At 58.4% G+C, this 21,890-nt stretch overlaps 2 protein-coding genes and 1 long non-coding RNA gene across 3 annotated transcripts in view; 1 reads left to right on the forward strand and 2 right to left on the reverse strand.

The window, feature by feature from the left end:
• Positions 1-261: 261 nt before the first annotated feature.
• MYO1F (myosin IF) lies at positions 262-14,947 on the reverse strand. The gene is made up of 28 exons (XM_082779755.1): positions 14,829-14,947; positions 11,102-11,239; positions 9,688-9,777; positions 9,195-9,289; positions 8,602-8,689; positions 8,334-8,423; positions 8,060-8,191; positions 7,855-7,989; positions 7,639-7,771; positions 7,094-7,290; positions 6,887-6,967; positions 6,597-6,683; positions 6,357-6,443; positions 5,947-6,114; positions 5,793-5,878; positions 5,572-5,653; positions 5,376-5,482; positions 5,054-5,152; positions 4,839-4,983; positions 4,638-4,752; positions 3,901-4,070; positions 3,631-3,776; positions 3,263-3,409; positions 3,033-3,181; positions 2,683-2,766; positions 2,367-2,568; positions 1,998-2,164; positions 262-1,917 (listed from the first exon to the last, which is right to left on the reverse strand). Exons 1-28 carry the CDS (start codon positions 14,829-14,831, stop codon positions 1,841-1,843), a joined length of 3,300 nt encoding a protein of 1,099 aa, XP_082635881.1. The 5' UTR covers positions 14,832-14,947; the 3' UTR covers positions 262-1,840.
• On the forward strand, positions 14,427-17,905 carry LOC309887792. The gene is made up of 4 exons (XR_014319091.1): positions 14,427-14,500; positions 15,292-15,376; positions 15,687-15,933; positions 17,789-17,905. It is a non-coding gene; the product is annotated as an uncharacterized lncRNA (long non-coding RNA).
• Positions 17,906-18,376: 471 nt separating this feature from the next.
• The window catches only part of ADAMTS10 (ADAM metallopeptidase with thrombospondin type 1 motif 10), a 56,070-nt gene continuing 52,556 nt past the window's right edge, over positions 18,377-21,890 (reverse strand). Inside the window, exons 20-25 of the mRNA XM_082779754.1 lie at positions 21,753-21,879; positions 20,998-21,127; positions 20,589-20,793; positions 20,186-20,362; positions 18,924-19,080; positions 18,377-18,512 (exon numbers count right to left, since the gene is read on the reverse strand). Of these exons, the coding sequence (XP_082635880.1) occupies positions 18,403-18,512; positions 18,924-19,080; positions 20,186-20,362; positions 20,589-20,793; positions 20,998-21,127; positions 21,753-21,879 (906 nt within the window). The 3' untranslated portion in view covers positions 18,377-18,402. The remainder of the gene's footprint in view (positions 18,513-18,923; positions 19,081-20,185; positions 20,363-20,588; positions 20,794-20,997; positions 21,128-21,752; positions 21,880-21,890) is intronic.

The following is a 21,890-nucleotide window of genomic DNA, read 5'->3' on the forward strand; positions in this document are numbered from 1 at the left end:
AGCATCCCAGGACCCTCACAGCCCCCCTGAGCTGCCCCCCTCCCCCAAAGCCAGCAGGAGGTGGTGGCAGCATCCCCCTTGCACAGCCCCAGCTCTTGGGGTGCTGCCCCCCCCTTCCCCCCCAGCCCCAAGGCAGGGTGCAGGAAGGAGATTCCTCCAGCAGCAGTTTCCAAAGCCATTTTTATTCAGTCAGATGAAAGCAGAGGCTCTCGCTGCTCCCACCCACCTCGCCCCCAATGCCCTTCCCAAGCTCAGCAGTGCAAGGACTCTAAAACTGCACTTACAGGAAAAAAAAAAAAAAAAAAAAGAAAAATCCCCCCAAGGACCATGTAGGTTGTGAAAACCCATCATGAGGGGGCAAAGCCACGAGGCTGAGACACCCGGAGCTGCCCCGGCTCCTGTTCCTCCCCCCCCCAGCTCCGTGTGTGCCCCCCGGCCTCCCAGCCCCACATTTCCCCTTCCCTCCCCAGGCCCAGAACGTGTCGCCACGTGAGGCTGCGCAGGACTTCATTTCCCAGCAGCCTTTGGCTTGCCGTCACCCCCACCCATAGGGTCCCCTGAGCCCTCCCCATCTGTGTGTGCCCCCCCCCGCCTCCATCTCCTGGGCAGGAGCTCTGCCCACCCGTGGTCAGCGGGAGCTGCAGGGAGGGAGGAAGAGGAGGGAGAGGCAGCGAGGCCGAGGGCTGCAGCAGGATAGCATCACTTCCTCTGGCCATCCTGGGTGGGGGATGACATGGATTGGTGGCGGGGGCGGGGCGGGACACCGACCCCTGCTTATCTCTGCACCCAGAGCATGGTGGTGGTTCCCAGCACCACGGGGCACAGGCAAGGACGGGCCCCGATGTGTTGGTGCCGTTCGTCCCTCTCCCTGCTGCAAACCTCATGCACCCTCAGTGGGAAAAAGCCTCCATTCAAAGCCCCTCTGCCCCCAGGGCAGGGAACATCACCCCAAGGGGGTGTGCTCGGGATCACCTCAGCATGGCCATGGACAGTGGCTTTCAGCCCCAGCACCCCACGGGTGAGACCCCCCTGCTTGTGATGCTGGGGCAACTCCATGTTTGCCACAGCAGGGGACTTGGGCCCGTCTGTGCCGCCCATGGCCCCTTCAGATCAGGATCCAAATACGTGGAGCCACAGCTCAGTTCTCGCAGCAAGTCCTGTGGGAAATCAGGCGCTGCGCTGACACGCAGGTCCTGCTGCGCCCCGATTCCAGGGCTTTGTCTCCCCGCTGCCCTGCAGCTCCTGGCCAGCACTGCCAGGTGCTCTGGAACGATGCTGGGATGTGCAAGAGCCTGAGATGGGGTCTGGGGGGGGAGCTGGTTCGTGTTCAGTATCTTCTGGAGGATTCGATACAGAGGGGATGGGGCTGCTCTGGTGCGCACCCACCCTCGTCCCTGCATGCAGACTCATCCCCCTGTCATGGGGACAGCCAGCGCTGGGGGCTGGGTCTCAGGGGGATCAGTGGGGAAACACAAACTCCGGGCTTGTTTTTTTGAGTCCAACTCAGATTTGCTGTGTTTGCAATGCGTGAATCATCCAGGAGCAAGGTCAAAAGCCCAAAGCCACCACAAGTAACTTCACTGCTATAATCATTGACGATAAAACTATTCATGCCCCAGAGTCACCTCAACAGTTCCACAACCACCATACGAATAAGCAGCAAAGAGCCTGACCCTGCTCCACTGTCTGAAGTAGCTGCAGAAACCAGCGGCTGACACCAGGCCGGATCCAGCGGTGGCAAGGGGCTGAGGACAACAGATTGCTCAATGCTGGGGAGAGGATCCGCAGGGTTCCCCATGGCTGGCACCTACTGGGACCACCCTTGTCCGCTGTGCCCAGCTCAGATCTTCTGCACGTAGTTCCCAGGGAAAAGCCCCTCCTTGCCATGCAGCCGTCCCTTCCACCAACCAGAGATATCTGGGAAAGAGAGAAAAGAGCCCGGGTTGAGATGTGGAGCATCCACAGGGCAAGACGGGGAGCCAGGAGCCCGGCGGTACCTTCCAGCAGGATGTCAATGATGTCCCCCACATTGAAGCTGAGCTCGTCCACGTCCTGCCCGATGTACTGGTACAGCGCACGGCAGCGCGGCGTGGCCACCTTGGGCTGTGGCTTGGGGCGCCCGGCTGGGGGTGGCCGTTGGCCCACGCTTCGCCTCCGCTGCATGCTGGGGACCGGTGACACAGTGTGAGAGCCAGGGAAGGGAGGGGGTGTGGGACATCCCATGTCCCCCTCCCCAGCCTGCTCTGCCCTCCCAGGACTGCCAGGTTACAGGGAGCTGGCCGGAGTAGGAAGAGTGTCTCTGGAGCCTGCAGTAGTGGGAGGGGAGACTGGAGGACTCTGGTGGGCACATGGGTGCTGGACCTTACCCGGCCACCCCCTGGTCGGGCACGTTGAGAAACTCCATGTTCTGCTCAGATGGGGGCCGTGTCTTTGGCCGGCGGTTTGTGCTTTGGGTGGGCAGCACTGTGGCCGGTGGTGCCCGCAGCTGCTTCTGGGGTGTCTTGTAGGTGTCCCGCTGAGCCTGGCTGTTCCCACGTGGGAACTGGGGAGCCCCGTTCTTGAAGGTGCCTGGAACAACCCCAGGGACGGTCAGTTATTGCAGGGGGTCATCGCCTGCCTGCCCCCCAGCAGCACAGAGCCGGCTGGACCAGGCTGGGGCCCATTTGGTGCTGCCCTGCTCACCTTGGGGTGCGGGGGGTGCACTCCGGAAGGGTGCTGGATGCCTGCTGCCACCTCTGCTCTGCGTCACCCCCTTCCTTGTGGGCTCTAGGAGTGGACACAAAACCTCATCAGGTGATGTCCCATGTGAGGGCTGACTATGGTTTGCATCCCACCACTCTTGAGCACCTGGTGCTACCCCATCACCTGAGCAGGTCCCTCCTGGGTGAAACACAGACTCCGCAGGGCACAGTGTCTCATCCTGATGTCCCCAAGCCCCCCCACCATTCACCGTGGCCCTGGAGCTCCTGTCTCCCCTCTCCCCCCTCCCCTCCTACGCTGCTCCCCCCAGGTGCCCCGGCACCGGCACTCACTGGAGTTCCTGGGGAGCCCGTCCCCGATGCTGACCGTAAGGGTTTTGCCTCCAGCTTTGAGGATGGCCACGTCGCCCTGTCCTCTCATGAAGGTGACATTGCGGGTGCCGCCACCGCCCCAGCCCTCCTTCTTCACCCGAAACTGTAGTCTAGGATGAGGAGAGGGGCCGTGAGGCTGCGGGGAAGTGGCCTCTTCCTGCTTTGCCACCTCTCCCAGCTTCCATCCTTACGTGTCTTTGAAGGTGAGTTGCAGCTTGGTATGGGTGAGCTCCTCATAGCGCTTGCTCAGCAGGCTGACCAGCTCTGTCTTGAAGATGGACTCGAGGAAGTTGTCGGCATCATTCTCATGGAGGATGAAGAAATCATCCTGCCGGGTGCTGTGGGCAGCCCCAGGGGGCTGTCAGGGGGGCAGGAGACTCTGCCAGGCCTTGGGGACCCCTGAGCAGACCCAGAGAGCACAGGGACCCCTCATCCCCGTGGTGTGATGCTCCAATGGCAGTGCATTGGGGCTGGGCTGGGGGCACCGAAAAGTGGGAAGGGTCTGGGGGGACACAATGGGTGAAGCCCGACCACACTGAGCTGGTACAATGGGACATACCTCAGTGAGACGCCGCTCACTGCCTGGATCTCCACCTTCTTCTTGAGCACCTCCTTGATTTGCCCCTTCTCAGGGCCTTTCTTCACCTTCTCCCGCCCAATCAGGTAAAAGTACTTGGGGGTGAGGATGAAGTCCCGCTTGATGGGCTGCGAAAGGGCAGGTGCAGGGGCTGAGGGGAGTTAGCTGGGGGGGGGGAAAGAGGGGGGCACAAGCCCCACCCACATCCCACCCAAGGGCAACCACCATGAGCCATGGCTTGGCTTGTCTCACCTTGAACCTCCGGTCATACTTCGTGATGGAGTCGGCAAAGTCAACCCGCTCCCTCTTGGCTAGGAACTGCCGCAGCTCTGGCCGCTCCTCCATGCCCAGGTAATCGCCCACAAAATTCCTGTTGATGCTGTTCCTCCGCCGCTCTTTGCAGTTGTAGAGGATGCTGGAGGCTGCATGGTACCCGAAGTGATGCTGGTCGGGCAGGGCTCTGAGCTGGCACTCAGCCCACAGCCCCACGCAGCAGGAGCTGTGCTGGCCACAAAACCCATTAAGTGTCCCCAAAACCTTGTGTTGTGGTAGGGGGGGAGGGAGGGGCCCAGCTGCTTCCTTTTTTTTTTTTTTTTTCCTCTTGATTTTGCACTGTATGCTTGGGAGTATTGGAAATTCCCCATGGCGGGTGTCAGGTGCTGACCACAGGCCTTTCCCATCCCTCTACAAGCGCTGACCCATCTCCATCATTTTTGCAGGCAGTGAAATGCAGACGGACAGCGAGATGCTCTGGGTTCTGTCTGACAGCCCCACCCAGGGCTGAAAACAGGAGCAAGAAACCCACTCCCTCCTTGAAATGTAGGAAAAGACCTCGAGTATCTTGTCCAGTCCCTCATCACCCTCTTTGTTGCAATTAGGAGTGGGGATGCTGCTCCCCCATTGCTCCGGTGGCTCTGCAGTGAGCAGGGCTGTCCCTGGCCAAGGGCACCCTACAAAATGCAGGGGTGTCCCCGCCGTCGCAGCCTTACCCTCCTCTCTCATCTGCTCGTATTTCCGGATGGCGATGTGCCGGCGCCAGGCCTTCTGGATCACCCGGGCGAAGCCGTCAAATTTCCGCTCCCGCATCTCCTCCAGGAGGAAGAGCTGTGGGGCAGTGGGGTACTGAGCCTGGACAGGCAGGGGCCGATCCTGGTGCAGATGCCCGCAACGTCCCCATGCCCCCAACCTACCGACTCTGGGTTCTTGACGAACACCTTGCTCCGTCCCATCTGGTACTGGTCTGGGTCCATGTTGACGGAGCTCAGCAAGTGCTGCACACCTTGCCGCTCATCCCCACGCCAGCAAGGCCACGTCTCGGGGGTGAGGATGGCATAGCTGCCGGGACAGGGGCCATGAGCGGCGGCCGGGCTGCAGACCCCCTCCTCACAACCCCATGGCCCCTCACCGTTGTAAGAATTTCTGGAAGAGGCGGCGGTAGGCGAAACCAGCCCTGCGTACGCGGATGTTCTCCTTCAGCCCCAGGTACTCGACTTGGTGCTTCACCCTGCGGGATTGGGAGGGATGTGCTCACCGTGGGATGGCAGCATGGTAGCATGGCTCTGCCCATCTCCACCACTTTGCCTGGGGGTGCCCAGGTCAGAGCCCCAGAAGGATGCACATGCAGAGGGATGTGTGTTCCCGCACGCTGCCCCTTCCCATCCCCTGGGTCTGGAGGAAAGGTACCTGGGCTCTGGGGCTCTGTGACCCATTACAGCATCCTCTGTTACCTGCTCTCCTCCCAGTCACGGGGTTTCTTGGTCTCGTTGGGCTTGATGCAGCGGATGTAGTGTGGTGTGCACTTCATTAATGTGTTCACCAAGTCATTGGCCTGTTTCTATTGCAAGGATTGGCCTCTGTAGCGTTAAAGGTGTTGGTGGGAGCCCAGCAGCCCCCAGCTGCTGTTCTGCAGCCTCCAGAACCTACCTTGATTTTGGAGCCTGCAGTGGTTGGGCGGCCCTTTTTGTCAGAATCAAGCTTCTCCGGGAAAAGCATCCGGATGAAACCGCTGAAAGGCAGGGGAGAGCCCCCGGGTGAGAGCTGCCAGGCAGGGGCAGGACCAGCAAAGGTCCACATTTTGAGGATGCTGCCCATGACCCCAGCTCTTTTGGGATGACCCAGGAGACCACAACACCGCCCATACTCACTATTCGCTGCTCTGCATGAGCTCAATCAGGTCAGTGAAGAGCACGTCCCGGTTGCGCTCACAGAAGCCGTTCACATCGTAGGAGACCTGGGGGCAGGAGGGGTGCTCAGCCCCAGGACGCTGGGGCCAGGGCCTCAGGATGCAGGGTGCCGTACCTTGCCCGCATAGTGGTGGATGACAAAGCCTGAGCTCCAGCTGTTGAAGTGCTCATGGGTGCCCACTGCTGCCTGCAGCTTCTGCAGCAGGGTTTGGTCGGCGCCCTCGCCGGTGGCATGCATGGTGGCACAGACGTCGTCCAAAACACTCATGATCCCAGGAGGGTTCTGGGGGATGGAAAGCAAAGCCAGGGGTGACTTAAGGCTGCAGGCAGGAACAATCCTGCATCTGGCTGCGGTAAGGTGCCCCGTGTGGCTCTAAGCTGCTTTGCACTCAAATGCAAGGACATGGAGCTGCAGCTCCCCCAGGGCTGGCTCCTGCCCCCCACCCCAGCAGCACCCAGCCCCACCAAGCCCCCCCAGTGCTTTGGCTCCCAAGGAAGCATCCTGCTGGGGGGACCCCCACTCACCAGCTTGTTCTCTATCAGGTCGCACACCACCTTGTTGTTGAAGTACTGGATCTGGGTCCATTTGATGCCCTCCTGCACGTACTCCTCCTACGGGGTGGGAGAATGACACACAAAAAGAGCTGGTGGGCTCCAGATCTGCACTCATGGGACATGCCTTGGCCAGGGTGCCACATCAGTGGGGTGCAGAGCACGGGGATTAGGGTGCTGGTGCAGCCCTATTGGGTTTCAACTCCCTTGTACCTGTTCTGCCTTCAGGGTCAGCTCTATGAAGATCTGCTGCAGTTTCTCGTTCACAAAGTTAATGCAGAACTGTTCAAAACCATTTTTCTGTAAAATGAGGGAAAAGGAAAGAGAAGATGGGTCTGACTTGGCTTCTACTCAGGTGACCCCTATGGGTGGGACCTTTGGATGCTGCTCCAGGGACCCTTCTTTGGGCCATTGACCAACAACCCCTTGCTCTGACCACCCTCGCTACTGGAGCAGGGAAGGAGAGCCCCCCAGCTGGGCTCCCACTGCAAACCAGCACCCACCTGGAATATTTCAAAGCCGTAGATGTCCAGCACCCCAATGCTGTACTCCTCATACGGCTTCTGCATGGCCCGGTTGATAGACTGCAGGGAGAGACGGCGGGAGCCACCTTCATGGGGCATGCGGCTGCACACAGGAGCAGCCAGCCAGCATCCCCATGAGCCTCCCCTCATACCCCTCCCAACAACCGTACTCCCCAGGGCACCCACCTCCACGAGGAAGTCAAAGACACGAGCGTAGAGCCCCTTGGCCAGGGCATCCCGGGTGTAAGCTGCCTGCTCCACGTTGAGGGTGACGGTGATGGACTCGGAGCGTCCACCCCACTTGCTGTCCATCTTGCGGCTGGTGACCTTGCTGTTGAGGCGGTTGCGGTCGATGCCCAGCAGGTAGGCAGGGAAAGCCAGGGCTGGGCAGAAAGAGGGAGGTTAGGGCTGCCCCCCACACACTGCCCACCCAGCCCCAGCCAAACATGAGTGGGGCCATGGCATAGGGAGCAACACAGTCTGGGGGCATGGGATATTGCCCTCCCTCAGCTCCATCATAGCCCCTGTCCCCTGCCAGGCACTTGCTAAGCTCTGGCTGTGCCATTTGCTCACTGCCTCAGTTTCCTCATGTTTAACACAGGGAAGATGCTGATGTTGCCTCTCTCCTCTGCTGGGGGGTTTGTGCTACAGAGATGTTGCGATTCGTTGCCAGGGGTCCCTGTGAGCATGTAAGCTTCATTTGCTGGAACAAGGGGGGTTTGGCTACTCACAGTCGGCATTTTCCACCTGGGCATAGTTGCCCTCCTCCCGAAAGCTGATATTGCCCAGGTGGAGGATCCCTGCCACGATCTGCAGCACCAGCTGCTGGTCCTCGCCCCGGATGCCGATCACCTGCATGGCGTTCTGGGGGAGCAGGGTGCATTGGGGTCAGCCCCAGTTTGGCCTCAGACAGGTTTCTGGATACCCATACTCCCCCAGACACTCACCATGGTCTCATGGAAGTCGTTGCGATCATCTGTGCCTTCTACCTGGTACGTGTCCGACTGGTTCAAGTAGTAGTAATAATCCGGGCTCATGATGCCAAGGTTCTGCCGCTGCTCCTGGGACGCTCCTTCGATGAGCTGCAAGACACCCAGGGGGCTGCAGTTAGCGGCTCCAGCCCCATGCCCGCCTGGTCCCATGCCCCCGTACCTGGTAGTAGATGTGGAAGTTCCTCTCATGCTCGTTCTGGCTCACCACCCGTGACTTCTCCAGCAGGAAGTTGGAGATCTTCCCCCCGTCGGGCTCGCCACCCCGGCTGAACTGGATCTCGAAGTATTTCCCCTGCCCAGGCACAGTGCCCATCAGCACCCAGCCCCTGGTTGTCCCCTCCAGCCATGTCACAAGCACGGCAGGGATGGATCCTGGCTATGGCACTGCAAGGTACCAACCCTTGGCATGGTCCACGCCTGCCCCAGGGACTTACAAAGCGGCTCGAGTTGTTGTTGCGGACAGTTTTGGCATTGCCGAAGGCTTCCAGCAGTGGGTTGGACTGCAGGATGATGTCCTTCACGTGCTGGTGGCCAGAGGAGGGCACGAGCCTGAGCAGGGCTGCGCACTTGTGCCCACTGCAACTGCCCGCCCCGACTGGGGATGGAGATGTGTCCCCAGCCATGGACTGCTCTGTGCAGGGGCTGGGGGAGCAGAGAGGTTGGGAGGCGAAACTCTAGGTGCTGGGGTGGGGGCAGCCCTACCTGCACCTTGTCGCCACCCCCGGACACTTTGGAGATGTAGCCCATGATGTATTTTGCTGCCACTGTTTTCCCGGCCCCGCTTTCTCCACTGTGTAAATGGCAAAAGGAGGGGAAAGGTGAATCAGGAGCCCCTGGAGTGCTCCTGGTGGGATGCTGGGGAGCCCCTGGTCCCTCAGGGCCTGGGGCAGCTGGAGGGGACAGGGGCTGTAGCTAATGATGTTGGAGAAGGGGCTGCAGGGGCTCTGGGACATGAACGGGACCAGAGCAGGGCTGAGATACAGGAGGAGTTGTTGGATTTCTTGCTGCTGGATTTTGGAGGGGAGAAGGGAGGCTTTGGAGCCTGAAGGGGAAGTCTTTGGCCTTACCCCACATCCTGACCCCTTCCCTTGCAACACTCAGCTGAAAAAGCATGTTGCACAAGGCTTGGTTCTTGCCTGGGACCACAGCCCCAGCACACCCAGATGGTGCACACCCGTGGCCAGCACTGGGCTTCAGCAACCTCTTGCCACTGCCTGGCCACCACATTTGGCCTGGACACCCCAGGGTGCTGGGGAAGGGGTGCCGGGGGCACCCAGCCACTTGCTGCCCTCTACCTGATGATGACGCATTGGTTCTCCCCGTCGATCAGCATGTTTCGGTACATGTTGTCTGTCAGCGCATAGATGTGGGGGGGATTTTCATACTGAGCCTAGAGAGGAGGCAAGGGCAGCAGTGCTGAGCAGGGAGCAGCTGCCAGCCCCCTCTGCAGCCCCCTTTACCCTGCCCATGTGGCACAAGAAGCAGCAGCATGCAGGATGTCTGCTGGAGTCCCCTCTGCCTCAGGAAGGATGTGCAGCAGAGCCAGGCACTTGGGCACTTCACCATGTCTGGGTTGCCCTAATGTGTGTTTATGGGATGAATTTTCCAGGAATGTGGATATGCTTCCAACTCTTGTTGCAGACAACACATTTGGGAACGCTGACCCATGCAATCAGTACCCAAAGGGCACCCTCATGGGACACCCCCCAGACATTTGTATGCAAATGCACCAAATTAAACCTAATTAACCCCTTGCCAGCCCTGCCAGCCTGCACACAGCAGCCTTACCGCCCCCTGGTACAGCTCGATCTCTCGGTCAGTGAAGTACGGCATCTGCTTGAAGGGGTTGACGGAGATGAGCACTGGCCCGATGTAGGTCTGGGCAGCAAGTCAAGGTCCAGGCATCCTCTCCCATGTCCCTCCGTCCTGCCCATCATATCAGAGTATCCCTGCCTCCTTGTAAGGCAGCACCAGGAATAGCACGATGGGTTTCAGCTCACGACCTGGTGCTGCCTCAGCCATGAGTTTCCCCTACATCCGCACGCAGCATCCCCAAATTACACAGGTGTGACTGGGGGGGGGTTTGGAAAAACAGAGGCCTGTGGCTGGAAATGGTGCATTGGGAGGATGGGGATAAGCCCCAGTGCCCTGGGGAGGATGCTGGGTGGGGAGGACATGGATGGTGCGGGGCCAGGGTCCCACTTTCAGCCCACCTGTCAGCAGGGAGGGGAAGGCAGCCGAGGGCAGGAAGAGAGGGGCTTTTCTGGGAAGTGCGGAAACATGGGGCACTGAGTCATGACTGGATGGGGGCCCTGCATGCAGGGCTGCGAAAAAAGGAAGAAAGAGGCTGCATGGGGTATTTTTTCCTCCTCCTTCAAAAAAAGCCAACCCTAAGCCCAACCCCCAAGCACATTTAAAGCCCTGGGTCTGCTGAAAGAGCGAGGCGGATGGCTGCGTCACTGCCAGCCTGGGACAGAGCATCGCCTTGTAAGGACAGAGCCGCATCTTCAGGGAAACCACAACCACTCACGTCCACGACAGCAAGTGGCTTTGCGCCTGAGCTCCCCACCACGTCCCGCTCTGCAGCTCGGGGAACTTCTCTTCTCCCTCTGGGGCTGGGGCACGGCTGCAGCAGGCATGATGCAGCTGGGTGCTGATCTGGCTGCGAAACTGAGCAGGGGCTGGGGGGGCGAGCTGGGCTCAGAGCCTCGGATGGTAGGAACGGCTTCCCCATCTGCACCAAGGAACCCGAGAGCCATCAAACTTCGTGCTTGGTGCTCAGTGGCGTCATCTCTGTGACAAAGCCAGTGACCACAAAAGCATCTGTGCTGGAGGACGGCACGTAAGGGACAGGGAGTTTTCACCCTGTGCTGGCTCAGTGGTGCTCCAGAGTCAGTGCAGAGCACCCAGTGTGCATTGATGGTCTGTGGGCAACAGCAGGAGGGGACAATGCCCTATGCAGCTGCAGGGTTTGGTGAGGAGGGGGCTGAACCTCTGGCTATAAACCAGCAGGATCATGCTGCCAACAAGGAGAAGAGGTCCTTCCCCTGGGTAATGCTGAAGCACATGAGCCATATCAGCTAGGGTGTCATGGCCACCAAACCCATCCCAATATCGTGCAGGGATGGACATGCTGCAGGCTCTTGCAAAGCCTTAGAGTGTGGCCCTGATGCTCCCCGTCCTGCTGCCCTGGGAAGGATACGAAGATGTAATCGTCCATAAAGCGCTTCTTGAGGTTCTCCACGATGGCCTCCTCGGAGATCTTGGAGAGCAGGACCATGTCATCCACCCCACTCTGCTTGACATTGTGGCTCTGCCAGTGGAAGCGCTCCTTGCTGCCCTGCAGGGAGAGGGTCACAGCGACTGTGGTGGGAATCTGAAACAGGCACCCTTGGGCGGCACTAAGGGGTATTTCAGCCACTGCTGCACATGGGCTTGATCCATCCCTCTAGCCAGATCCTGCCTCACCACAGGCCCTGCATTCCCAAGAGGCGAAGAATGGGCTTGCAGCCTGTAGGCAGGTTTGTAACATTTCCCCTGCTCTGTAAACATATGAGTAATGAAGCAATCACAGCACAGGCTCTGCATATCAAAGGGGTAGCAAAAACAACCCTGGAGAAAGGCAATAACCATGCCCCATGGGGCACCCCTGGCTGCACCCCCGTGTCTCCACTGCAGCGGGGCAGAGCTGGGAGTGTCACCCCCCTGCCCTGCCTGGGGAAACCCAAGCACCCATTTTTCTGCCACCCCAAATTCATGCTTGCAACATCCTCAGGGGCAGCGGGACAGAAGGAAGACCATGGGCTGCGATTTCAGCGATTGTGGGGCTAAGCACAGCCCTGGGCTGGGTGGGATTCCACTGCCCAAAAAGAAAACATCCTAGAGGGTCCTTGGCCCTGTTGCTGCACAGTAATCTGCCTGAATGTGCCTACGATACCTGGGAGGGGACACCCATGGCTGGAGCTGCCCCTGGCTCCTCTGTGCACTCGTCCTGTAGCCACCGGCCACACAGTTCCGCTTTCAGCCCAGCGCTCCTGGTGCCGATTTCACTTCTCCCCCCCAGCCTCTTACTCTTTCCATTTCCCTTTTCTTCTCTTCCCCTTTTGCTTCATTTTCCTGCCGATTCTCAAGCTTTCAGGCCTCAGGATGCCTCTGCCTTTGCACCCTCCCATCTGCCCCTGACAGTCACAGGCAGCCGCCCTGTCCCCCAGCAGCATCACAAGGGGTGACTGAGGGATGCTCATGGAGCAGGGAGGGGATCAGCAACATCGGGCTGCTCCCCCTGGCCACCCCCCATCCCTGGTGGGCTGCTGGGCTTTGTAACCCTGCTCACAAAATCCCAGCTACCAAATGCAGCTCATGGCCCTATAAGCAGTGAGGGGGCTTTCAGCTTCCTTGCCCCTTTGCAAGCAGTTGGGACGCATGGGTCTGGGTCAGCTCAGGGGCTCTGGATGGGATCGGGGCTGCTCATGGAGCTTCTCTTCTTCCTCCAGTTCATTGCATATGGTCCTTTTTCTTGCTTTCCCCTCCTCTTCTTCCCCTCTATCTTAATGAGCCTACGGATAGGCCACCCAGGTCACCATGCTGTCACCCAGGGTGCTGCTGGTAACCCCAAGGTTGCCACCCTGACCTGGCCAAAACCTCATGCTTTAAGTGGAGGTGAGCAGGTTGGGAGTAGCCCATGGGGACACTGACACCTTGGCTTCCCCGTCAGCCACTTATATCACCCCAAGCCCCCAGGCACAGGCACCCTGAGCTCATGCTTAGTCTTATAGCCCTGAATTAAGGCCAATGTAGGCATTTCCTGTACTGCAAGCTTCGCGCTTTCGAGCTGACACCTGAAGTTTCTCCTTCACTCAAATGACTGCTCAGAGCAGCTGGAAGCCAGCACATGCCTCCTCCTCTTCCTCAGGCACAGATTAGGGGTTTTCCTGGCTCAGCCCGGCACCTGATGCAGCACAGCTGCAGGGAAAGCACCGTCTCACTTTAAACGAAGGTTTTGTTCCAGATGTCTGCAGGGTCGTGGGTGTTTCTGCTCTGTTTTGGGGAGCACAAAGGCTGCCCAGCATCCCTGGGAGCATCCTGTGACGTGAAGATTTCATGGGGTCATGGCTTGATGTGCTGGGTAAAAGCCTTGCAAGAGGTGAGGGGCAGCAACCCTGTGGGGAGCAGGGACTCCGTGCAGGGCAGAAGCTGAATTTGCTTTCAGAGGCATGGGTCAGGGGTTCCCAGTCCCTTCCTGCGCTGCTGGCCAAGGCAAGGGGTGAGCTGGAGAGCAGTGGCTTAACAGCCACTGCCACCAGATGGGTCCTGCCAGGAAGGGGACAGACGGATGGCCAGGACTAGACACCTCCACGAGCCATTTTGTCCTAGAGCCGAGTGGCAAGAGGCTTTCAGCAGCCCTTGGGCCGGGCATCCAGGCACAGTTTGCAGCCACTTTGTGCAAAGGGCATTGCTCTGCTGACAGCCCTGTACATGATGGGTGCATGTGTCGTGGCCAGGAACCCACCAGGAGCCCCCGCGAGGGCTGCAGGACAGGGATTGTCACCACCACAGTCACCACCCATGACCAGGGCTGCGGATGCAAGCAGTGACCTCGGGAGCAGCCCTGCACCAGCAATCGCAAAACATTGTCTGTTTTTCTTCAAAACTCACATCTGAGCCACCAAAAAAACAAAACCCTTGCAAGTGCCAAAGGCGGAGCAGACGCTGCCCAAGGTGGCAGCTCTGTTCTCAAGATAGGGCGAGCCCAGATGCAGCCAACACCTTTGAAACCACAGGAAGCCTTGAGAAGAGGAGCACAGGGTGTTGTATTTCTGTCAGCAGCCTGGCTGGCCCCTGATATGGGCACAAACAGCATCTAGGGAGGGGGCATTCACCCCTGAGTTCTGGGGATGGAGGTTGACCCCGAAGCAGGGTCCCAGGGGGGATGTGCAGCCATGACCCCTTGTGAAACCATGAAACATCATTGGGTCTCAGCTGTCCATGTCTTGTGGGGACAGTGCTGGAGCAGCCTGTTGAAGGTGACAACTGCAACCAGGGGCTGCTGTAGGGAGGAGGAGGCTCTGCTTCAGCCCAGCTGCTGACCCTGCTCCTGGCTGGTGGGAAGCGATGGCCAGGAAAGGCAGCGCTCAGACATGCGGAGGGAGCAGAACTGTGGGCTGGAGGATGTGGCCATGGCCACACCGTGCAGCCCCTCACTCCATGCCTGAGCATCTTCTTCATTTTGAGAGCCTGCATCTTCCTCTTCTTCCTCCAGATCAACCTCCAGCTCCAGCTGCTACCCTTGCAGCAGCCCCGAGCCACCATCCCCATCTCCCTGCATGCACTGGGGTGTGAGGTTCGACCCCGGGTGCCAGCACTTGCAGGTCCCTCCCAGCTTGAGCTGGTCTCAGGGGGCACAAACACCCCTGGCAGCCCCCACCACACCACTGTGCTCTGCCCGCACCCTGCTGGTGCCATGAGCACTGAAATAAGAAGCGCTGGCAGGAAGCTGGGCCAAGAGGAAGACAGGGGTTCCCGTATGGGGACCATGCTGGCAAAATCAAGAGCACTTTGTGCCCAGCCTGGCTCACCGCCTGCTGCCCTTGATCCTGCTCAGGTCAGTGCTCCCATGTGCAACAACCCTGCGGGATCCTGCACCCAGCACCCTGCGCCCATTCTCAGGCAGCTGCTCCCCAGCACCGTGCCCCACACAGCACCTCGCTCAGCCCCAGCCCTGCTCCTTCACCCTGAGCCTGGGCAGCTCCATCCTCTCTCCATCGGGGACATTGTGGGGGGCTCCTGGCACACCCAGTCCCAGGTGGGTGCAGAAGAGGACAGGGCTAAGATAGCCCCAAGGTGGCAGGAAGACACCCCAAGGTGACATCCAGGGCTCTGGGAGAGGACAGGGCGGGGGGGAGGCCAGCGAGGCCCCTGCTTGCACTCACCATGGTGTCCCTGCGTCCTGCCCCTGGTGATGGGGCGCTCGGGGCTCCTGTCACCGTGGGCACAGGTCCATCCCGAAGGGCTTCGCTTTGCTGTTTCTCCTGCAACTACAACTTGCTATGATATTTTTTTCTCCTCCCACTTCCTCATTTAGTGCCGGTTTGTTGGGGGTTGGGGTGGGGAGGATGAAAGCCTCTTCCCGCTGTCGAGGGGGGAGCCTGGGGTGGCCCTGCCCAGGGTGCCCCCACTGCCAAAGCCAATGGGTGCCAGGGTCACTGTCCTGGGGTTGCAGGTGGTGCTGGTGGGCACAGGATGCAGCTGGGCAGGGATGCTCAGAGCTCTGAACATTTTCCCCCACCCTGGGGGTCACTTTGATGCAGCTGGGGGATGCTCTGCTCTGAGGTGGTTTTACGAGCACGATGGTGTTGGTTGTTGCTTTTTTTCCACATCTTTTGGATTAAGCAGACCATGGTTAAGGAAGTGTTTTGGCTGGAGCTGGTTCAGAGACCATCGAGCTGCAGGAAGATCAGGACTGCCCGACGTCCCAAGGGTACGTGTCTCAAAACCTGGAGGTTTCTGTACATTCCAATTAATATTAAGGTAAAGAGGGCAGAATCAATGAGTGCCTATCCTTTGGGTTTTGAGCACTTACCTGCTGCAGCCCCTGGCCACGCTGCCTCTGCCTCCAACTCTGGCAAAGGCAGTGTCAGATGTGGATGGGAGCTGGAGGCATCACTTGGGGTGTGGGGCAGAAATACAACCTGGGGCACCCTCGGCCTTGCAGCACCCATCCCTGTGGGTGCACCCATGGCCACGAGTGCTGAAGCATCCATCATGCAAATGGGCATCTTCCCCACTAGATGCATCGCCGGAGGGGCGCAATGCAGGGAGTGTTTGCCAGGCTGCAGGTGAAGGTTCCCAACGTGGGAGACAGCTGGAAAGGACAGGGAGAAGCATCACTACCACAGCACTGCTGCTTAATGAGGCTGAAGGCACCAAGAGCTCAGCAGCCAAAATGCTCGACCTCAGTGGCTGGGAGCAAGGTGCCATGACCCATGCACACACGGGAACTCAGAGAAACCTTACTGTTCATGAGATGTTCATGAGGTGAGTGGCAGAGCCAACTGCTTCAGCTGCCAAAGATGAGGGCAGCAGCAGCTCCATTCAGAGGCCCCTTGGGAAGGGACTCATGCAGGATCCACACCTGGGCTGGGCTTTACTTCTGCATTGCTCAGGCTGAGCATTATGCCCTGCATCTGCCCTGCATGTGCTGCTTCATGCCTCAGGAGACAGGAATGGAAACCAGGAAATGCCATCAAGGAAATTGCCCTTGCAGGGAGGGCAAATGCTGGGGTTGGGGCTGAAATCTCTGCTCAGGTGGGCACAGCATCTGGCTGCTCCATGCCTTCCCTGCATCCTTAACCAGAAAGCTCGTGCTTTCAAGCATTTTTTTTTTTTTTAAATATATAAATTCCTCCTTTTCTGGTGGTACATTTGGGGATGAACAGCAAAACTATACTGTGTGCAGCAGCAGCTCCTCTGTCAGGACATCCCCTCCTGTAGGAACTCCCCACATCACCCCATCCCTTGCACCACATATCTCTCAGGCTTCAAGCAAAAGAAACCCCTAAAATCCCAAACCAGCATTAGCAATATGGGGTTTACATGCCCAGGGGTGCACAGCCCACCCACTAGGGGTTTTCAAAGGGGAAGCCAGTTCCTTTGTGTCATGCAGCAGCTCTAGACAAATCCCCCAACCCCTTCTGGTCACTTGGGGTGCAGGGAACCCCACTGCTGCCCAAAATCCTCTTCTAGCATCAGCACAGGCAGCATCATGGCATGGGGCTGTCCAGAGCCAAGGCTCACCAGTTGAGAAACAACACTGGGACCAGAACCTGCACCTGGGATTGTAGCTACTCCTTTATTATAAATCATGCCGTTACGACGCTCCTCCTTAGAGTTAGTATTTTAAACATTTTTCATTATATATATCTATATAAAAAGGTGAAAACACCCCCTCCCAACATGTCAGAATGGAGCATTGCACTGGGAATGAAGACAAATTAATGCCCGCTTGCCAGCCAAAGGGGATTTGCTGAGCACCAGAGAAGCTGCAATCGGCTGATGACTGGGTAAAAATACAGACGGTAGAGTAACACATCAGGGCTGGCAGGGCGGAGAGGCTTGCTCTGGGAAAAGAGGGCTGATCTTGACCCTGCACCCTGAGGATGACCCCCAAGGGGAACAGAACCTGGCCTGGGACAAGGTTTCTCCTCTTTGTGATGCAGAAAGACCCAAAAAAAATAATAGTAACAAAAAGCACATGCTTAGTACATTGCAAATTCAGGTCTCCTCCAGCAGGCTGTGATGGCCCATTGGAGATGTGTGTTGGCCCAGATCTGGCCAGGAGGTGACCTGGAGGAATGTCAAGCCTGCTCTTTTCCCATCACTGGAGGTCTCCTGGGGGCAGTGGCATGGCACTGGGACTGGTACCCTGAGGCCACAGCTGCACGCAGTGAGCCTGCCTTTGGAGGCAGAGCACCCTTGGAGGCAGAGCACCATAGGAGGCAGAGCACCATAGGAGGCCATGGCGTTCCCTGGGGAGGGCCCAGCCAGGACTGGGCACAGACTGGTCCCAGTTCATGGCTTGGCAGTGGGGATGCTGTGGGACAGTTCTCCTCCAGCATCCTCCCTAGCTTTGCTTCCTGTGGCCCAGCACAGCCTCAACACCCCGTAAGTGACTGTCAGGGCCGAGCATGCCTCAGCCCTGACCTCATCTCACGCTTTGAGGTGTCTTCAAAAGGAAAAACAGTCATAATAGTGATAAGGGCTTTTAGGAAAAATACAGGGACGCCCCAATCAAAGTAGGTTGTGAAGGGAGTTTGAGTAAGTCCCTCTCCCAGTTAAACTGGATTTCACCGCTCTACTCACTGAGTGACCTGTTCTCCATCACCTGCTGCAGGTCCCAAGGTGGCAGGATGCAAGTGAAGCAAATATCCCTGCTCCCACCCCACTCCTCATGGCAGCTTGTCTTCATTCATCACCCAGAAGCTGATGGCTACAAACCATGCTCATCACATCACCCATGGCACCTGAAAATTCCTCTCTGTCTCCCTTGGGAAAGGCAGCGGCACCCAGGGATGGCTCGCGCTGCCCTCGGGACGTGAAGCAGTGTAGGATGAGGCAGGAGCAGGGCAAGTGGTACCACCTCAGCGCCTGCAGGACCTGGGTCCACTACTAAATAAATAACAGTATCAGAATTTCAAGTAATGTCCCTGCTGCTGCGCTCTGCCCAGCTTCTCCCTCTCCCACCATGGTGACTGGCTCCTCTCACGCTTGGCCATGGTCTCTGCAGTAGCCGGCAGTGGTTTAACTGGGATCTGCCATTGGGATGCTTGGGGGGCGAAGGGTGCGTGTCTTTGGGGGACAGGTGGGGTGATGCCGGCTCCCACCGGAAGCACGACCAGTGTCTGTGTTGGGCCCAGGGAAGGTTCCCGGGGCGAGAGGAAGAGCCCGGCTCGGCAGCCCTTCGGCGCAGCTCTTGCCTTCCAGTTTTCCCACAGGGTCACCATGTTCCTAGTGCCCCTGGCATGTTTTACAGCACATCTGTCGGAAGTACGTCCGGCTGCAGAACTTGAACTTCAGGACAAGCGGGCAGTAGGCCACCTTGTTCACATCCTTGCACTCTGGATGGGTGACAGAAGGAAGTGGAGTTAGAGCTGTGCCCCTGGTGAGGAGCTCCAGGGCAGGATTTTAGCCAGTCCCCTTCAAGGCCCTCCCCTGTGGCACCCCGATGCCCAGCTCCTGGGGACCATTTGTCATAGAGGAGCAAGATGTGTTGGTACTGAAGAAACAGCTACTGAGAGCCTCGCTACTAAAAGCCTACATTTACAAAGGTGCAGTTACTTCATTTATCATGGTCACAGTGGACTGTTTTGGCCATGGACAACTGGGGACAGCATCAGGTCTGCCCCCAAAAAGCCTTAACCCACAGCTAGAGCCCAGCGCAGGCTGTGCTGGCTGCACTGCCCTGCCCCTTGTGGTCCCAGATGCTGGCAGGGCTTAGTGCCTCCCACCAATCCCGCTGCCTCCCTTACCTTCAGGGTTGTCCGTGGGTCCTGACTCGCACTTGGTCTCGCACTGCTGCATGCCAGGAGGCTGCAGGGTTTCCAGACAGTCGCCAGATGGCTGCCCGGTGTGAGCCAGGCACTGGACGGATCGCCTCTGCTGGCCAAAGCCGCACTGCGCAGAGCACTGCCGGGAAACAACGCAACACCCAGCTGCAGTGGCTGCAATAGTGTGGAGGCAGATGGCACAGCAGGGCTCAGGAGGCGCAAAATGTGCTTGATGCAGTCGTCCCTTCCCACAGCACCCACACAGCTGAGAGCTCCAGCCCTGCTCCCCAGAAGGTTGGTCTGAGACTCCAGGGTCTCCAATCTAGCCCTAAATCACCAGCCCTAGGCAGCCCTCCTGCACCTCCTGCAGTGCAAGGGAGGACTTCCAGCACCACCCTGCTGTGGGCACTGTGCTGGGCAGACCGATGGTGGCCCCACTTCCAGCCATCCTAGCCCATCACTGCAGCCCAAAGGCGCGTGGGCATGAGCCGTGTCCCACAGAGACACAGCCAAGTAGGGATGGCCGAGATTGTGGTGATCAGCAGGTGTCCCTGAGGCTGCACGCATGCTGTCAGTGCCCAGCTGTGCCCAGCCCTGACTTGGCTGCTGCCATGTCCATGTGCCAATGGAGCAATGGCTCTCCATGACCTGGGATCATGGAGCCTTCCCCGGGCTCCCTCCATCCCCACCAGATGTTGTATAGTCCCTATGTTGTGACTGAGGGGGTGGGCACCCGTCCAGCCCCACTGTCCTGGCAGGACACCCCTGCTTGTTGGGCAGCAGAGAGGTTTGAAGTCCTAGATCTAAGGGAGCGTAGGGAAGTCAGGCAGGTTTCCAGAAAAAGTAAAGGTCCAAGTGCTCTGTAGGGACAGCACCTGGCCCCGTTACTTTTTTTTTTTTTTTTTTTTAAACCTGTATTTACCTTTTTTGCTGCAGAGCAGCTGCAGTTCTCAGCCTCCATCAGCGGATGAGGCTGGAGGAGAGAGGCCACTGCTGACCAGCAGGGGCTGATCAGAATTTATGGCACATTCTGCAAACATGAGGTTCAGGGCATCCCTCCAGCAGGCTGAGAGCTAGCAGGGCTGGGAGCTGTAGGGACAGCCCTACGTCATGCTAACACAGTGACAGCCACCCCACCAAGAGCCAACACCTTGTGTGTAAAAGACTTGTGTGCACTGGGATTTGAGGCCGTTGGGCAATGGAGCCTTGTCCCGCAGTAAGCCCAGGGGAAAGAGTGTCCGTACCTCTCCCCACTCTCCAGTCACCCATCGTGGGGGTGGGCAGCGCCGCAGGTTGCACCTCATGCTGGTGGGGGGCTTGGAGCCCTCGGGACACTGGGAGGTGGACAGCGTTGTGCTGTGGTCGCCGCTCTTGCAGAGCACGATGCGGTGGCGGAAACCCGGCCCGCAGCTGGGGGTGCACTGCAGAGAGGAGACGGGCAGTCAAAGACACGCGGCCAAGAGCAGGGACAGGCAGTCCCCAGCTCTCCCTGCCAGGGCTCCTGTCTCACCCATCTCCTGAGCTGTAAGAGGACACCTCCCCATCTTGCACTCTCCGTGTGTGACATTACCAGTGCTCTGTCCTAGTGCCTGACACTGTTCCACAGACCAGCATCCTCAGAGATGAGGGCAGCAGATGAGCACGTACCTCGGACCAGTCCAGGGCAACCCACTCTGGAGGGCATGTCTGGTTATTGCAAGGCTCAAGCATCTTTGGCCGTGGCTGGGTGCAGGAGGCATCATCCAAAGTCTTCTCCTCAGTGGGAGAGATCTTACGCTTGCAGAAGACACTGCGCGTGCGGACACCCTCGTTGCAGCTTCGGCTACATTCGGACCAGTTCCCAATCACCCAGCTGGGGACAGGGAGAAAAGCAAAGCTTGCAAGGGACACGAGGGAGACAAATGCAACACCAGTAAAGCTGCCCCAGACAGTGTCACCCCTATGGACTGTAGCAGGGGACTCTTGACTTGAGACTGGCAGAGGGGGAATTACACCCTCTTCCACACCATATCTTCTCCCCACACTCCCTCCACCTGCTCCAAGCTGTGGTACTCACGCCGGGGGGCATGGCTCGGTGTTGCATGGCCTCTGCCGCTCTGGCATTTTGGTTTCAGAGTTGCAGAAATGGTTGGAGACAGTTAAGCTATCGGAGAGTTTCCTGCATACGACGGACTGGATCTGGCTGCCTGCCGAGAAAAAGAAGCAAGGGGGTGGAGCAAGCCTGAGGCTGGTGCTGAGCTAGGCTGCAGGTATAAAACCCATGGCTCTGCTCCCGCACAAGCACATGACAGCGCTGCCACTTGTCACTGCACCTTGTCAGGCATGAACCTGCTTCTCTATTCACAACCAAGGCCTCCTTGGCCTCTCACGTCTCTGAGAGGGCTGGGTGGCATGAAGGCTCACCAGCCAGGGGAGGGCTCAGCAGGGCCTGCAGAGGATCAAAGGGTTCCTGGGATCTCACCCTCAAAAAAAAAACCCGACCTAACCTTTGTCTTGTGAGGCTTTCCAGGCAGCCCTGGGGGGAACAGCCAGCAGAAGAGATGGAAACATCAGCCTCAGCTGAGGCCTAGAACAAGAGCAGGTCAGGGCCCTTAGTTTTAGACAGGAAACTAATGCCTTTCAGTTCCAATCAGACAGGAAATTAGGCCTTTCAAACTGCCTCTCTCTCTCCTTCTAAATGCTGGCTCAGTCTCTTGCAGCCAGGCTCTCCAAGAGCCATGAGAAATGGTGCTAACCCTTGTAACAGCCCATGGGATCCAGGGAAACATCCCTCCTGCATCCCTCCCCAGCTGACATGCAGTCAAACCTCACCTCCTGCACACAGCACTGAGCATTTGGTCCATGGGGTGTAGTGCCAGGAGTACTGGTTGGAGGCATCCCTGCTGATCGGTGCATTGAACTTGTACCGGATCCCCTGCAGCTCTGTCCGCACGAGTACCTGCAGTGAAA

Source organism: Aythya marila (assembly GCF_965140915.1).
Source record: "Aythya marila genome assembly, chromosome: 27".
Taxonomy (NCBI): domain Eukaryota; kingdom Metazoa; phylum Chordata; class Aves; order Anseriformes; family Anatidae; genus Aythya; species Aythya marila.

Bases quoted from the DNA above. Each gene is read 5' to 3' on its own strand.
- MYO1F (XM_082779755.1), bottom strand. The intron at 9,778-11,101 runs GTATCCTTCCCA...CTTGCTGCCCAG, and splicing joins TTATGGACGATTACATCTTC to ACCTACATCGGGCCAGTGCT. The intron at 5,654-5,792 runs GTGAGTATGGGC...CCTGCCTTTCAG, and splicing joins CTCATGCAGAGCAGCGAATA to CGGTTTCATCCGGATGCTTT.